Source organism: Crocuta crocuta, unplaced genomic scaffold (assembly GCF_008692635.1).
Source record: "Crocuta crocuta isolate KB4526 unplaced genomic scaffold, BGI_CrCroc_1.0 scaffold56, whole genome shotgun sequence".
NCBI lineage: Eukaryota > Metazoa > Chordata > Mammalia > Carnivora > Hyaenidae > Crocuta > Crocuta crocuta.
Genome location: NW_027531334.1, coordinates 1,776,023 through 1,794,170, shown reverse-complemented (window position 1 = coordinate 1,794,170; position 18,148 = coordinate 1,776,023). Strand labels below are relative to the sequence as shown.

The 18,148-nt window shown below is 42.4% G+C and overlaps 1 protein-coding gene across 1 annotated transcript in view; it reads right to left on the bottom strand.

The window, feature by feature from the left end:
* ZBTB20 (zinc finger and BTB domain containing 20) overlaps positions 1 to 18,148 on the bottom strand; it is a 45,234-nt gene that overhangs the window by 11,816 nt on the left and 15,270 nt on the right. Inside the window, exon 3 of the mRNA XM_077771856.1 lies at positions 621 to 2,225. Within this exon, the coding sequence (XP_077627982.1) occupies positions 621 to 2,225 (1,605 nt within the window). The remainder of the gene's footprint in view (positions 1 to 620; positions 2,226 to 18,148) is intronic.

Genomic DNA, 18,148 nt, shown 5'->3' with positions numbered 1-18,148 from the left:
CTGAATATGCCCCCAATCAGTTTATTGTCCTTTTATAAGGTAGTGCCCAGCCTAAACTGTGGTCTCTAGGTGTTGAAAATAGAGAATAAGCAGTAGAAAATAGAGTGAGTCTATCACTTCTCTTTGTTTCAGGGACCACAAATGCAGCAGCATAAGCTTGCATCAGCCTTGTTGTGGCCTCTTCAAGCTGATGGTTCATACAGAACTTACTACAGACTAAATCTTTCATTCCTATTCTGCCTATATGACTTTGGTAAAATGAAGTGACTGGAGTATATAATTTCCAGACTTTTCCAGTTTTAAATGCCTGGGATCAAAGAATATATTACAAGTTCAATGTATTTAAAGGATATTGTGCCTGAAAATTCTGTCAGACTTTTCCCCATTTGTCCTTCTGTATAAAGCGTTTCTATGATTTTTGTATTTTGGTGGCATGATGCTTCATTCCCATGATGGGGGCACCCTTGGGGCTTCTAGAAGATGGCTGATAGTGAGGTCTCCTTCAAATCTGAAAGATGACTCCAAGCCTTCCTTTCCACTTGCTGTCCTGCCCCTCCCTTCCTACAGCCCCCCTCACACCCACATCCCGGTTCCAGGCCCTCGGGAGGGTCTACACTCACCTGTGTGTACGAACATGTGCTTGACGTAGTTCTGTTTGGCGGTGAAAGTCTTGTTGCAGAGAGTGCACTCATAAGGCTTTTTTTCGCCCTGCCCACTGGCTGTGCTGTGGCCTGCAGATGGGGCCAGGGGCTGTGGCGCTGGCAGCTGTGCAGTAAAGGTCGACAGGCCAGGCTGGGACACTGTCACAAACTGGGTCTGCTGGCCTGCCAGGGGCTGTGGCAGGCTGAAGAGGAAAGGCTTGGGGCCACTGCCCGCGGGCTGGGTAGTGAAGAGGGCCGGCAGGTAGGTGTTGCCGGCTGTGCCAATGACCTGTGTGTTGCTGGTCAAGGTCAGAGGCATCCTCAAGTTGCTGGTGAGGGTTTCTGTCTGGCGTAAGTAGAGCTGGGTACTTGGCAATGGCTGCCCAATGGACGTGTTGACCGAAGGCTGCTGCAGGACGCTCTTGTCTGAGCTGTTGCTGACAGTGATGACCGTGTTGTCCATCTCCACCTCGTTGGTTCTCTCCGGGGAGGAGGCACCTGTTTCTAGCTGGTGTGGCTGTGGGCCGCCCTCGGCAGGAGCTTCCGTGGCCTGCTCGGCTTGGGCAGGTTCGGCCTGGCCATCCCGCGCTGCTCCGGGCCCGAACTGCTGCTCCACCGAGTCAGGCTCGGTGCCTATGGAGGAACTGACGCCCGAGTCGAAGCTCTCGCCCTTGGGCTCACTCTCAGTGCCCTCTGCTTGGTCGGTGTCTTCCGTGCACTCCTCAGATTCGTTGCGCTCCAGGATCTGCACCCTTTGCTGCCCGTAGTAGTCGTAATCGTCCTCCATTTCCTGTTTAATGTGGATGTTGCCCACCAGGGTCTGGATGCGCACCGGCCGGGGCTGCTTGCGGCAGTGCGTGGTCTCGGGGGTGGTGGACAGGTAGCGCTCCATCTGCTGTGAGCGCTCATGGATGCGTGTGATCCAGCTGGGGTCTTCCATGTGGTGGTCACGGGGCAGGCCGAGCGCAGTCTCGTGGTGGCTGACCACCGCACCGCTGTAGAAGGAGCGCTCACCGCTGCCGTTCTGCATGGAGCACGCGTAGAGCGCCGAGTAGATCCTGTCCACGCTGTGCTGCGGGTGGCTCTGCAGGTAGCCTGACTCAGTGTCGCTGCTCTGGCCCGACGTGCCTGACTCGGGAGTGCCCCGTGGTGTGTCCTGGCCCGAATCCTGGATCCCCGGGAACACATCGCCCACGTTCTGTGACACAATGCGCGTGCACTCATCGATGACTGTTTTGATCTGCAGTATGCTGGCGGCCGTGAGGATCTGCAGGGCTTCCGACTGCGAGACGCGCAGCACGCCGCTGTACATGAAGTCAATGAGCTTTTGCACCGACTGCACCGACACCACGGACGGGATCTCGATGTCGCTGTAGCCTAGCAGCAGCTTGTCCTGGAAGAAGGGGCTGCCGGCTGCCAGCACGCAGCGGTGTGCGCGCAGCATGCTCCCGTGGATGCGCACCGTCACGTCACAGAAGTGGCCACGGTTGCGCTGCTCGTTGAGGGTCTCGAGCACGGAATTGCTGAAGTTGTGAAGGTTGATGCTGTGAATGCGCTCGGTCATCCCCTTGCAACTGATGTCACCTGCACGGTGGGTGGCAAGATAGACACAAGACAGGGCGTGTGGGTCAGGGCTAACTGACTGCATTCCTAACACCCAGGTCTCACGTGGGTAATGCCCATGACTCCTGGAAGCAACCCCACCCCCCACCTCCAGATGCAAGCGGGCTCTGTGGCGAGTTGGACATGCTTTGCACAGGGGTCAGGCTGAGTCATGACGGCCTATAGAACAATGCCTTTCTTTAATTTGGCCCCCACAATACCCCAGCTATTTTGGGTATTGAATCCCTATTAATGCCCTAGAGCTTCAGTGAGGGCTGTCAGTTGAAGTAGCGCAGCCAAATAAACAGATGGGCCATTTGCCTGCTCTTCCTACAACTTCAGCAAATAAGATCTGAGAACAAATGGAAGATTGGTTCTCATGGAACTCTCTACCTCCACTTTGGACAGGTCTAAGATGAGGTCCTTCGGGAAAGCTGACATTTTTTCCCAGTTTATCAAAGTTCTTGATTTTATTCATAGACAGAAACAATAATCATTGTCAAAAAAATAAACTCTCTTCCTATTCATGTATACGTATACTTCTGAATCGACACCATGTGTGCAAAAACTCTTGGAAAATTAAATCCAGACTAAGATATCCACCAAGAAGCTGCTGCCATGTTTTCCAGTTGAGGGACAGGTTATGGAATGCAATTTGCTGGCTAAAAGGGCGCTCAACCACTGTTTTCTTTACATACACATTCTTCTTGTTATCTCCGACAACCTGCTTGAGAACTTTCTAACTCAGTCATATGTGATATGGATGGTTTTCTGAATTTCCTGAAGCTTAATGAAGAAGGAATGTTAAAAAGGTCAGAGATGGCAGCAGTGACCTGGGAGACTGTAGTATAGTAGGTGCTCATATTTAGTGTTCAAACTGGGCACTTCTGAGAGTGCAAGGAAGCACTGTTAGTAATTAGGTGAGGACAGCAGGAGTAAAGCAGGAATGGGATGTATGATCACCCAAAGCAATAGAGTACTCTATGCACTTGTTACAGCTCCCTGTGGGAAGGCAACAGTGAACTATGGGGAGGCTGTGGCTAGCCTGACCCATTGGTTATTCCCCACACTCTGGAGACAAGGGATACTGTTGGTAACATTTGGATCATAGATTGAGAAATAAAATGGGTGGTTGTAACACTAAGTCTTAGGGCTTTCCTATTTTTCTATGTCACTTCTCAAGTGACTCTAAAGAATCCCTCTCTGAACCATCCTACATTTCTCTTCCCCATTCTTGCCTTCACAACTGAACAATCAGCTTGAGAGGCTAGGTGAGTAGGCTTTCACCATCAGTTAAGTACAGATTGTTGGCCTGTGACCCAAATCCCTGTGTCTTGTGAGAAGTAACCCCCAGAAATAATGGCTTGCAGATGGGAGGAGTGCCTACTTCCTTTGGTACTTTCTTCTCTGCCTTAGGAGAGAGGACCCGTTCAGGAAAGTCTGAGCTCAACCAGCTCTACCTCGCTTCACTCAATCTCCTCATGCTGTTTGAGCTCAGTTGGTGTGACTGCATCCTTTTATATACTCATTTATTTCCTTTGTTCCCATTTTCACATTTCGTCGGCCTCACATATAACCAGTTAACTTAATAAATGCCTAGAGGCTCTATGTTCACTTTCCAGTGATATGATTTGCACTGGTTTTTACGTAAGAGAATTCCTTCTTGTTATGACTTCCATTTGGTCTAGTATGTGCCTAAAATATTGCATTGGGCTACAGTTTCTAGTTTTTGCACTGTTGTAAAACAAATAATCTTTGCCACATTCAAGAATCATGTTGAATCCTCTATAACTGTGCTAATACAAAATATAGTCCCAGGGGAAGGCCCCAATAACCCAGGAAGCAATGTTCAGGAAATCAGTCAGAAGACCAAATTGTAAGACCTTGCTGAGTCCTCCATACACATGGAGCATGATAACAACAAGAGCAGACATTTCTTTTTTAAAAGCTTACCATGTATTGCCGTATCATTTCACTGAAACATCACAGCACCCCCTATCACGCAGATAGTATTATTATCCCCGTTTTTCAAATGGGAAAACTGAGTCCAGAGAAATCAAGAAAGTCGCTGAAGGCCACTTAGGCAATTGGTGACAGAGCTGGCATTTTAACCTAGGCGGTCTGGCCCTAGAATTCACACTCTTACCTGCTTTACTGCATTGGCATGCTTTGCCCCAAATGAAGTCTGGCCCTTAGGTGTCCATGGGTCCACTGTAAAGCTGTATGAAAAGGCTTGTCTGGTATGTCCTCCAATTACTTCTATACCTATCATAAATTAGCATGGTGTTCATGTTTCTAGGCCTTGGGACTTCAACATAGTTTCTAACATAATAGTCTAACTTAAAAACATCTTTTTTTAAGTTTAAAAATGGAACAATGCAAGAGATAAAACATCTGTCCTCACACTAAAATGTAGTAAAATCTTTTCTTTGTTTTAACATATTTTTTAAATGTTTATTTCTGAGAGAGAGTAGAGGGGAGGGGCAGACAGAGGGGGATAGAGGATCTGACGCAGGCTCTGTGCTGACAGCAGCGAGACCCACGAAATCATGGTCTGAGCCCAAGTCGGATGCTCAACCAACTGAGCCACTCAGGTAACCCCAAAATGTAGAATTTTCTACATGGAATTTTACTATCACTAAGGTCTTTTTTTATTTAACTAAAACAGTGAGCACAAAAACCAGGTGAGTCTCTGATAAAATCACCATCTCTGAGTAGGATGGATTTATTAAAGCTTTTTCCCACACAGGTGAAAACATTCTTTAAACACACATTCGCTCATAGCACCAGTCACAGAGATATCACTAGATTTGCCATTTATGATAAAGAAGTGTCTTCTTTCTGATTAATTCTGGGAAGAAACTCTACCACCAGTATCATAACAATTAATATCCATGTAGCATTTCAAAAGTGCTACAAAACTTTCTCATGTACAGTATTTTAGTCTTTTCTTAAAACTGTCCTATATGTTTTTAGGTCAAGTCCTATTACTATTATTTGATGTAGAAAAAAGTGAGGCTATCAAAGTGTTTTAATAACAGCCTAGGATCTACACAGCTAGTAAGAGGCAAGGTTAGGATTAGAACCCACACCCCTTGATGTTTTTCTCACTACATACCACTGGATTGCTGAAGAATGAAAATTGGATTGCCTAAAGATCTAATGCCACCCTAATTCTCAGGACATAGAAGAAAAGATAAAAACACTGAAAGTGATGATGAAAGTTGCTTTACAGAGGGAGAGACCAACACCAAAAGCTGTCATCATACTGCACACATTCACACACACACACACACACACACACACTCACAAGCTCATGAAAAAAATTCACACTGCTTGACTGAACTGGTTGTCTATCTAAACAATCAGGTAACCCTATGGAGATAATCACAATAAAATTGTTAAATAATCTGAATTATGGTTACTACATTAATGTCACCAACTTTGTTAAAGACCACAGAGGCAAACTCCAACCTGCACACATGTACGACCTGATCCGACAAGCCTACTTGGCTTTTTATAGACACAATTTTTAAACATCTCCCTGAGTGCAATGGTCCCACACTGCAGTAAGCAGCCATGAAAGGCTGAATGGGCTTTGCTGATACGGGTACAGATGCTATGGGGGTCCCTGCCTCTCCATTCAAGCGCGCCTGGTTCCTCCCGCACACAATGCTGAAGCAATTTTTTCCCAGGCTTTCTTTTATATTTAACACTAATACAGTGGGAAAAAAGTTTCTGCCACAGCAAGGCAATGTCCAGGCTTTTGTGAAGCAGGTCCTTTCATCCAATGGGCATTAATGTATAGATTCCAATGGAATAAATCTGAAATGGTCTACTGTAGAAGATTTGTTCCCCATTGAAAACAAATCTTGATTAGATGGTTATTCAGGGACTGTATAGGAAGGAATGGTGTGAAAATGCTAACTCCATTCTTTCCTAGATTGGCACTGAATAGGCATTTGGGCTATTCAAAAAAAAAAAAAAAACAAAAAACAAAAAAAAACCCACCCAAAATACAACAACACACCAACCACCCTCTCAACTCTACAAAACCATACAACTTTACAAAGATTATGTATACTTGGGGACGCCACCTCACCCAAAAAATACGCCACGATGGTGTGAACATAGAACTGAGGAGGTAAAATGAAAAGTTGATAAAATGGTTCTCTTTGTGTTTAAAAATAATAACCGACCTCCTTTCCACTAGAGTAAAAATATAGAGTCAGCCTGAGATGGCATTCACTAGAAACACACAAGGCATCCTACCATGGAAAGTGGTCATGTATTCTGAATGACTGTGTTCTGTGAGCGAGCACAATACAGATGGGGCTGAAGCAGGGTGAGCACCGAAGGCGAAATCAGCTTGTGGTGAAAGAGGTGTTGGATGGCCTGGCTCTGCCTTGTAGGAACCCGGCTCCTGCCTGTCTCTTAAACTGCAGGTGTTCAGGGACAGGGCTTAGCATGAGAATAAAAAGCTGCTTGTGCACAAGGGAACATGAACAAGAAAGGAAACAGCAGGCAATACAATCTCCCTTAATTAGGTGTGAAATCCAGTCCTTTCTCAGCCCTGGATATATAAAATCAGACCAGTGCAAGGGTGAGGTGCTATGGAGGGAGATGGGAATTTGAAGTCTCTGTGATTTGGGAGGAAACACCAGGTCTCAAATTAAAACTAATGTGAATTTTGGTCAAGTCAACATGTCTAAGTCAAATGGCAGGGCCGAAAAGCCCTTGAGCTTTCAATCTGGGCCAGCAGGCTCACATGAGGTAAGTGGGTCAGCTCACAAAATAGGGCTAGGGTGGCCAGAGCTCCACAACCCAGGCTTTTATATCACACTCTTTGCCACACTGCATCTTGATACTTTTACTGTGTTGAGATTTCTTTTTCATATATCAGGTGATTAGTGGTGACCCTAAGCTACTGTATGCTGGTGCTACTTACGAAGTTGGTCATAAGAGGAAAGACCCATTCTTCTCCTGAGGAAACAGGGATGCATGTGGCCACTCAGGTCCCTTCCTCCCCAAATTTATATCTATTGCTCCTGCCAGGGCCAAGACGTCACATATGTGCTGGGGTGGGGAGGAGCTGCTGAGCCTGAAGAGGACGGAGGTTGCTTGCTCCCGGCCTTCACCATCCAAAGCAGATGGCTTGACACCTTCTTTCTGTCTTAGGGGCATCTTCACAATCTTTGTGAGACAGGGAAATTGAAGGACTCCATAAAAACCTGCTTTTTGTTCCCTTTCCTGCTTCTATTTTGCTAGGACCTGCATCTCTGCCCTACACATGTCTTAATGTATGTCTTCCTTTGTAAGGGACAAGGAGTTCATGATCTCTTTGGAGTCTTCCAGCACAGCAGATAACATCTAAGGACTGACCAGGTGAGGCCATCATGTGCATATTCCAGACCACCGGCGCTAGACATCTTGATGCCAAAACCTCTTGACTCAGGAAATAAGTGACTTATGATAGACACCTGGACTCTGTCCTTGTTCTGACCAGTTCCTGGATGACTGAGAGGACACGTGCACCAGACCACAATCGTCAATATAAAAAATCCCCAGACCCCAAGCGAAGATTAGACTCCCTCCTTTCCTTTTTGAGTCTCCCAGACACTCTGTCTGCACCTGCACTCTCCTTCTACCTTCAATAAACTCTGCTTTCACCTCCTGCTGGCTCATGTTTGCTTTCTATCCTGCACACAGCCAGGAACCCTCTTTGTCTGGTCCTGGGGGATAGCCTCTGGGTCATGGGACCCGGCCTGTCAACATCATTTGGAGGGTGGCTGGGAGTACTGGGGAGATCACTTATAGGAGTGGAAGGTGGCGAGCAGAACAAGACTTTCTTTCTCTTAATGCTGGCTTCATAAACCTAGCATATCCCAGCTGTCATTGCCTCTGGAGGTGGACTGTGGGAGGGTCATCAGCATATGGGAAGGAGAGCTGCACTGCCTTACACACCCATTCCTGGGTGTTAAGGGGGTGCTTTGGTCTGTTTCCCAGTGACAGTTGTCCTCAACCTTCCCAACTGTCTAAGCCCAAGGTACAGGGACCATTAGAGGATGTTCTCTTTTTCTTCTTTTCTTTTTTACCATTGTGGTAACAGAATTGTTCTTATAAAGCATAAAAAAATTGTTCAACTTTCAGAAATTAGACTTTCAAACTATTTTTAGGAATATACCACCTATGAATGTTGGGAACAGTCTGTATATTCTTTTGTAGTTACTGCTTATTATTTTAGCTGGACAGAGATAGTCAAATTACTAACTTGCTTTAAGCGTTTACAACATCATTCTATTTATGATCTCGGTACCATAGCTGGATAGGTCTTTCATATTCCTTGAACTTTCATTCATACATGTAATGAATTTTCATTCATTCTGGAGCACAATTTAAGTATTGGAAGTGTACACTTCTTTAGGAAGTGTATGTGTGGGCTTTAGGGATATCCCCATATTATCATGAATGGGCATGTTTCTACTTTCATAGGGATAAGGTTAATGTCTTTCATTAGAACCTCAAAGAGGTCTGTGTCCTCCGCCCCCCACCCCAATTAAGACCCCTGAATTGAGAATTAAATATCTCTCCTTAGGCTGCTCGTAACTACTTTCAGTAATCAGAGCCTCTGAAATGGACACTGCCTTCATAACTGCATCTGATGTAGCAGGCCCCACAGGCTGATATTTCCCATTTATTTAGGTTGAGTGGATGCTATTTTATGTGATCAACTCCACAGTCTTAGCCAAAGTGACAGCAGTTACCTTTCCGAAGTGAATGATTTCAAAATAAATATAGGATTGAAAAGGGAGGGAAAAAAAGAGAACAGGAATATAGATGATAAAGTACTAACACTAGCTGAGATCTGGAGGAATATAACAGAATTACATAGTTTGACAATTGGTGAAGCCAACTATAGGTTTTCATCAGAGTGGATCCCCTTTGACAGTTAACACAAATGCATAGAATAGAAAAACTGGGAAATATCCTTTAATGTATTTTGACTGTTAAAAATGAGATGTGGTATAAATTGAATAAAAAATAAATACAAATTTAATATGCACCTTTAAAAAAAAAATCTTAATGTGTACTTCCAATCTAACCAACAAGGTACAGTTTACCTGAAAGTCCTGTAGTACTTCAAACAGGCAGGCAGCTTTTCTTTCTTTTTCTCTCTTCCTGGCCTGTCCCCCCGCCCGCCTGCCCTCCCTTCCTTCTTCCTTCCCCTCCCCTCCCCTCCCCTCCCTTCCTCCCTCCCTCTCTCCCTTCTTCTCTTCCTCCCTCCCTTTTTTCCTTCTGCTACAACTTTAAGTTTTTCTAAGCTTCAAGCATGGGGAAGAAGGGGGCAAAACTGTGAATTAGGAACTCATATGGCCCATTCCCAAATCTGGGCTGAGCCTCCTTTCCTGCTGTCCTTCCCCTCTCTTCACTCTACCAAAAAGCAAGAGCTTCATGCTTTGTCTGAAGGATAGGAAGAGACTGATATTGTCAGTGGGATTTCCGGGGTCAAAGGAAAAGTCCCAGGGAAGCCTTTTTTACATGGCTCTGGAGACTCTCACAGTCTCTCTCAGACAGCCCAGGCTTGCCTGATTCCACATTCAGTCTGCTGTTACCTCCAAGAAGGGACTGAGAAATGCCTGATTATGCATCTGACATTGGAAATACAACTGACTGATGGATGGAGTTGTTTTTGGGGTCACCTGAATATTCACCAATTCTTGAGTGAAATATTTACTGAGAAAACCCTCGTGGAAATGGACCCATAAGGCCACAGAAGATCTAAAATCTAAAAACAGTGAAAGAAATTCATCCATAAGGACCTTTGATATTTAAAACGTACATTCATCAATCAACTTCTCCCAGACCTCAGTGCCCAGGAAAGGCTGGTGCTATGTTTATCTTTGTGGACCCTGTGAATATCATACCTGGAGCTCAGAATCAAAATTTAGGTCATATTTTCAGAACTATATGGGACCTCATGTTATGCTTTTCTAAGTCAAATTTACCCTGTGGACTCATTCTAGTGTCAATTCCTTATTTTACGTCAACTGTTATTTCTTTTTTATAGTTATATGTAAGTATATTTTCCTACATATTTACTAATGTATTGAGTATTCTTTTAAACCAACTCAAATCCCTTTAGTTATGAGGTGAGGATATATTCAAACAATCAAGAAGTAATTGAACATCAATTTTATGCAACCAATTCTAAATATAAGTTAAAACTTCAGCTTGGGGTATTATCAAGCTACATACTTTGTGAATTTCTATACTTTGAGCATCTGGTTCCAGTGGAACAAAACACTGAATGTTCAAACACCTTCTTTATTCTCTTATGGTACACCTTGTGAAAGCTAAGTTTTAACTCTGGGAACAAAGGCATCGGACAGCTATAATTCTAGACAACATTCTGAAAGACACCTATGCCCTCATTCCGACACTGAAATAAAATGACTTCTTGAGAAGGCAGGACCTGCTGGGACTAAGGAAGAAAGTCATTGAAATCTGAGGTTGATGCCTTTAAATCCTCTTATATCATAAACCTTTTGAGACACCTTTTAGGAGTTTGATTTTTTTTATAAAGCTCTTTCCTTACAAATTTAGCTGCTGCCCTATTGTAACCTTTTCTTTTGTTCACTAAATCTGGGGAACAAAAACACAGAGATGCTGCATCCGTGGGTGGGATACAAAAATGAACAAAGGGATCTACTTACATTCACAGTTAAAGTATGCAGTTTGAACTTGGCTTTGGATAGGCCTTAAAGAAGGATCTTTATATTCAAATGTACAGTTAATAAGTTTGGTCCTTTTCTTCTGCTTGAAAAGAAATTATAAATTTTAAAAGGTTTATATAGAAACCAGCATCTTCTTACTTACTAATCTGTTCTTCTTTTGATCTCTATATCATCCTGTACTTATTTTAAAGGAAAAACACATTTTTAACTTGAGTGAGTTCAAAGATCCAGAATAACTCCTAGGAATGACATTCATTTGGAAAATATTAACCGGTGTAAAAGTATAGTTTGGAAAGAAATTAATTTTTTGACTTTGGGATAACTTTTATCTGAATTTCAATGAGTGAGAAAACAGAACCCCATAGTGTCATTTAAAAGAAAAGGTGTTTTTTACTCAAATAATCATAGAACTTCCCAATCCACAGAACTTTCTTTGGTCCTCTGTTGCTGCACTGTTTTGAAACTGCTTTTGAAGCAGATCTTCAGATTTATGCTCAAATGTTTTCTTTGCTTATATCTTCTTGGAAAAAAAATAAGTTACTTCAAATGTGACAACTGGGTTTCAAGCACAGTTCTATGTATTGGTACAAGGGGGCTATGCTATTTCTCTAAAAAGGGCATGGGCTTGAGTCATGATTGATTGTTTTATTGAAAAAATAAAAGCCTTCTATCTCAAAGAAACAAGGAAAAGCCAAGGAAGAGGTAACTTTTTTCTGGATTACTAGTAAAGTTAGAAGCACAGAGGTGATTTGATGTGGGCTAGTTTAAGACAAGTAGCTGAAACTATGTCTTAACAGCCCACCTAAGGTGATCCATTATGAAACCAGGCACAGGACTTCCTTAAGAAAGGATAAGATGTAAGTCTTCTAGGGTGAAGAAGATCCTAGATAAGTGCGGTTGGAACTAAAAATCTTGGTTTATTGGTAAATAAATGAAGTAGAAGTCATACTTCGTAATTATTCTAATAAGGAGTAAGACATTTCATTTTTATTTTATTTTTATTATATATTTTATGTGTTCTTTTTATATTTTAGTACTATTTACATATCACAGGAGAAAAGATATTAAACCATAACATTTTAATAATCTCATCTTACTTCATTGGTTTGATCTTATTTTCCCATTTCCCCCCAATAAAATCTCTGAACTAATCCAAGAAGTTGGACATTTTGCCATCTCTTGCATGTATTGCATTTATTCTTAATTCTCTTATGCTGAATTTGTCCTGAGTTCTAAAATATTGTGCTTTCTCTACTTACCAGACCTTATGACCATTCGAGAACCCTATCCAAAGTTCTTCCTTCTCTGTGGAGTCCTTCTTTGATTGCCGAAGACAATCTTAAGTTCTCTTTCCTTAGTTCCAACTGATTGGTGAGGTAATAGATTGAAACATTAGTTTCTGTTTTTTTTTTCCCTACTGAATTAGAAAACTTTGATAACAATAAGGCAATCAAGAAAGGCTAAGCTTGTACACAGTTCTAGGCTCCCTTGTCTTAGGAATTTGTGGCTTCACAGCCCAAATCAGAAGTTAACCCCTAAAGACAAAGCCCCAAGATGGAGGGCTTCGTTTTTGGAACCTAGGACCTCTAAGGAGAATTAAGCTAGGCCCTTTCTGGGGTGAGGAAGGTGACGCTGGTGCTTTGGAATTAGACTGAGGTGGCCTGTCAGGGGAGAAAAATAATAAACTACCTCTCAAACAGGGAAGGTGCTATGAAGTTTCAAGTCTCTGCTTACATACAACTCTAGTTGGGGTAATTTCTCAGTTCACTTCCTGGAGGATGGACATAAAAAGTATGTCACTTTTGACATACTTTTTATGTCCATAAAGTATGTCTTGCCTGGACAAGAGCAGTGATATACCTGGGGCAAGGATGACAGTGAGGAGCATCTTAAACCCACTTATAGCAGTAGTGCCTGGCAGTCAGACGGACCAGGGTCTTTGTTGGGTAGACAAGCAATGTTGATGACAAGAGACAGCTGTGGATTAAGGATCTGACTTCTCCCTTGATTTCATAAGTCTCTGCACAAGTCTGGGGAAGGGAGTGGAGCCTTGAAACTTCATGGAATTTCTTACTATCTCAGTGACAGGAGCCTCTGGTTTACTTTGCTTTAGAAATAAGGAAATGTTTCTTCCAGCTGAATGTTGTGGAATAAATCTGAACTTCTTACACATGTACTACATAATTTAGTATGTTATTGACTATTGTCTCTTTTCACATCTGCTTGTCTGTTTCTACAAGAAGACTCCAAGCATCCTGAAGGCTAGTACCTTGCTTTGTTATAACTACAGCTGCAACCACAAATTATTGGACCCTCACACTGCCTAACACATTTCTTACATTGAATAGGTCCTGAGTATTTGTTAGGTCAAGTCTCTATTGAACTTCCCAAACATGCTGACTATACCAATGAGAACTTCAGGCTACACCTTTTCTCTGAGATACTGCATGTTGTAGTTCCAGGGGGTCTTTCTGTCTCTGAAGTTCGAGTAATGCTCTTCTTCCTCTCCTTTATTACTCTACTGCCTCTCATCAAGGAATAGCCACAGTTCTATTTTCAGTACACATTTAAGGTCTAAGGCAACTGGTTTTTTATGTGTTCACTGAGTTTCTCACAAACTGTGCTCAGTCATTTATGATTTCTGACATAGGACTTACTGTCTCCTTCTCCTGGATTCCATTTCTCCCAAAAGACAGCTCATTAGGTCCTCCTGCGGGCTGAGGGGTCAGTGGAGCTCAAAGCAGAGCCATACCTTAAAACCCCAGGTTGAGAAGAGACGAGCAGTCTCAGATGTGCTATAAAAATGATCAGGCTAAACTCCCACCACGCTTGCCTCACTCAGGGAAGCTAAACTGCTTGCTCACAGATGTTACAGAGATCTCTATCAATCAGTTGTGATAACCGGATACATATATTTGCATAGTGTTAGAGACTGTTTAGAATATTTTCACTTGGTGGCCACTGGGTGTCCTCATTTACAAAGTAAATAAGTAAATATGCACTATTTAGTGTAGGTCACCAGAGGGAATAAAAGATACTAGATTTCTCTTTGGCCTTTCACATACTGAGCATACATTTTTTATTGAACTTACAATCAGGTCAGATATCAGTACTGTTTATAAACGTTCAGGTAAAATTGGTAAGGTTTAAAATCAAAGTAACTTTTGCACGTATGAATTCATAAGGCCATTTCCTCAACAGAGGGGACTGTGATCCAGGTATTAGAATGAGCTCTTATTTGTTTGAAAATCGGCATGGGATTTTGACTATCTATGGAGAGAGCCAGGAGAGAGAGGAGCAGAGAAGGTCTTAATTTATTCTTAAAAGAAAAGAGAACACCAAATATCTCCATGGGATATTTGCTAGATTCTGTTTTTAATCTCAATTTTTCTGGAAACCAATTAAAAATAATAATGAGAAAGATAAAATGTCCTTTTCCTGGGAAACCTAAAATAATGTGAAAAAACAGTACATTGAGCTGTATGAATCATTTCATAGTTTAAGACAAATAATTAATTTTCATTTACTTATTTATTTATTTATTATTTATTTATTTAGTGAACCAGTTATCCCATCTGTAAAATGAAGATTCTTATGCTTCACAGGGATGTGGTAGGAGAAATAAAATAGAATAAAGAGGCATATAGGGTTCCTGGGAAAAGAAACTGTATCCCAGACAGATTTTAGGGCAGCACTAATATTCTAACTGTAGCTAAGTCACAGTTGTGGGTCTTGTTCCTGACAGCAGACAGGAGTCAAGGCCAGAGCTCATGTAACCAACAGATATTTACTGATTCAACCAGTCTAAGGCACCAAATGTGACGCACGGCTGGGCCATCACTTTGTGCTCTGTAAAGTGATTTGTGCATGCCTAGGACTGTCAGTGCTTCTAAACTTATATTACATATATCTCTGATGAGATTCTTTCTTTGCAAGGCCAAAAGTATTTCCATCTCCCTACCCTGTAAATTTCTCAAACCTGAGATACAGAACCATTGCTAAACATGTAACAATACTTGCCTTCCAATGTTGTACTTAACCAGCCAGCTAACCTTCTTCAAAAGCAAAGTTAACTTTACTGTAATATTTTTTTTCCCTCTAGTGCATATCCTTAGCTTAATTATTATTCTCTGGCATGTCATTTCAGTATATAAATTATCAATATGGCTCTGTACCATAACCAACAGTTTATACCAGATAATACTAGGGAAACTAGGAAGCCTCATGAGCTAGTCACTGACTTTCAGAGATGTTTTCTGGTCTTACTGGCTTTGCCTAACATTTCTTTTCCTGATTTTCAAAGACCGCTCGTCCCTGCCTCTAGTATAGCTGTTGGTAACTCTCAATCAACTGTTTAAACATGCAACGATGCACAATAGCCAGGTCACTTGCACCCTAAGATTCCACTGAAGGATCACAATGTACTCAGAGTGTATGGAGAAGTATCTCATTTCTTCTAAAGATCCTTAAATCCCCGGGATTTAGAGCATCTTCCAACTCTTTAATTAGTAGATTCATTTTTAAACTACTGTAACCCCAAAGACACAAATCTGCAGAGCCCTCCTGACTATGTTTTCCTCTAAGCCTTTATTCCTTTCAGTTTCCCCAGTTTGCTCCTTTAATTTCACTTTCAGAACCTCTTGAGGCTCAGTGGCTGAACACCACACAGCGCAGGTCTTATCTGATGTACCGGCGCCTGGTGTGGTCTAAGACACACTGGTGTTTTGTTCTTGAAGTACAGGACTAAAGTTCTGAAACCTAGACTCCAACACAAAAGGAGATCATTAGCTCATCTTAAGTGTCTCTTTTCTTCCCTCTTGGTCCCCTCCTACCCACCCCAGTGCTTCCTTAGTCCTATGCACTGGCCACAGATGGCAACCATACTCCAATTCCAAAGCTGAGTATATACAAAATCGTGCCATGGAGAGAAGAGTGGCTTCAAAGTTAGCTTTCTATTCAAGTGGGATGGTGGCGGCTCTGGAGGAGTGAACTCATCTCTCATTCATTTAACCCTCTATTCATTTAGCCAGGAGTCTGTTTTCCTACACATGCTTCTAGTGTCCAGCCAGTTGAGGGAGGCCGGGTGTGAAGAACTCTCTTGAGGGCCCTTCCAGCAGGAGGGCCCTGGGATTCTAAGCCAAGCTCTTGTTTCCCTGGGTCAGCTCTGCCTGCTGCTGATCAAATCATGTCAGTCCCATGAGAGGTGCTTGGGAGCACTGTGTGGGGGTGGATTTCTCAAGAGCTGTCTCCTTGCTAGACTGACAGCACATGCTGTATTCCCCAGACAAGGATTAGACCAGGGAAAAGGGTGAAACAAGGAGCAGTGTGTGGGGTTTCAGAAAACTCTGCAGGATGGTGGAGTAATGGGAGGTGGGAGTGGGAAAACCTTTCCTTTTTCTTGTTTCAAGGTTTGCTGGAGCTTTCGCCTAATCATCTGTTTGAGCATCTTGAAAATAAGTATCTATTTTCATGATATCTATCAAAAACAGGCACCAGATTATACTACAAAGTTGACCTTAACCCTGCCATATTGTTACTAGAATCAAAACATGTAGCAGCCTACATCCAACAGAAAAGGATTCTGTTTTCCCAGCATAAAAACCAGAGGGTATCTGCAATGCGCTTTGTTTCGGAGGTCTGCTGAAGGAAAAGAATCTGGTAAAAAAATCAATACCTATACTTTCACAAATGGGCAAAATGCTCACAAACACCATATACTCTTGCTTTTGCTCCTTTCTCCCACACCATATTCATTCATTCATTCATTCATTTATTCATTCAACAAATATTTGCTGAGCACTTACTATGGCCAAGCACTCTGCTGGGTACTCAGGATCCAGCAAAGAGAACAAGACAGGATTTCTGCCCTCACAAGTTCTTCTGCCTAGCCCAAAGAAGCACTTAATGATTTAACTGCTAGCATGTTATTTGAGGAACAGGGATGATTTGTCTTACCTAATATTTCTTCTGAATCTTTCTCAAACATATTTCTTAAAGGTCCAGACTCTTTTAACTAAGATGTTCTGTCTTGAATCTCTCCCTTTTTATTGGTATATCCATTTCTTTCTTGGCTACAATGTTGAGAGTTCAGATTGCAACTGCTATCTGTTTTTTTTTGTTTTTTTTTTTTTTAATTTTGGTGGGACTACAACCCTGAGCGATTGTTAATTTTCAAGCTATACATATATTTTCTCCATAGATATTGTACCATCTAAATGCTGTCTTTGGATTCTGCTGCTGAGCCGTCAACATGATTTAAGGAAGACTTCATATGAGAATCAGAAATCACAAAATTTTATTATTTTAAAACTCTGATTTGGGATTTATGTGGACTTAATACAATCTAGGTTAGCATTTGATCTGCACCTCTTACTAAGAGACCTTTATGTTCAAGTTCCATACCCATGTGTCTCTGGAATTCTATATTCAGCAGCAAAAGTGCTCCAGAGGGAGGAGAAGCAAATGTCCAAAATTATCTCCACGCACTACCCCAAAACCCAGGGGACAGGAAAGGCATACTCGGTACAATGAGCCAACAAGTCTTCCTGAATTCCTTAAGATTATATATATTTTTTCAACTCCTGCATGCTGCTTCAGAATGGAAGAAGGTAAGTGAGCTGGGTGATTCAGGGCAATCCTACTCTGCAGCAAAACACATTTACTCTTCTAACTTGGCCTCTATTTTCAATTCATTGAAAATACTCTAAAGCCATCAGGCAGACTGTCTTTCATAAAGATGAAAGGTGCATTTCTTTAGTTGTAAGGCTGCCTCTTTGGAGAGGGCCTGTGAAGTGGCAGCACTGCTGCTGGCCCCTTCTGAGGACCTCATGCTTTGGCCTTTTCCGGTATGAGTGCTGCTAGGTGGCTACAGTGAATGGAAGATGTGGGGCAGGGGTGTACACTGTGGCACAGTGTATTCTGAGCTAAGGCAGCACACAGAGCCACTCTCTATAATTTGAAAATCTCTCATGGACTGGAATCCATTTGAGGACAAGAAGGAACTTCATAGATCAATACTATCAGACTGTCATATCATATAAAGAATATACTACCCCGTCCCCATGCCGAGAAGGAAACTTTCAGAAAGGTTTTTGTAACTGTTTGAGCTGCAGATTCCTTATTTGTAAAATGGAGTATTTCATAAGAATGAAATATCACCTCCCCCCCCCC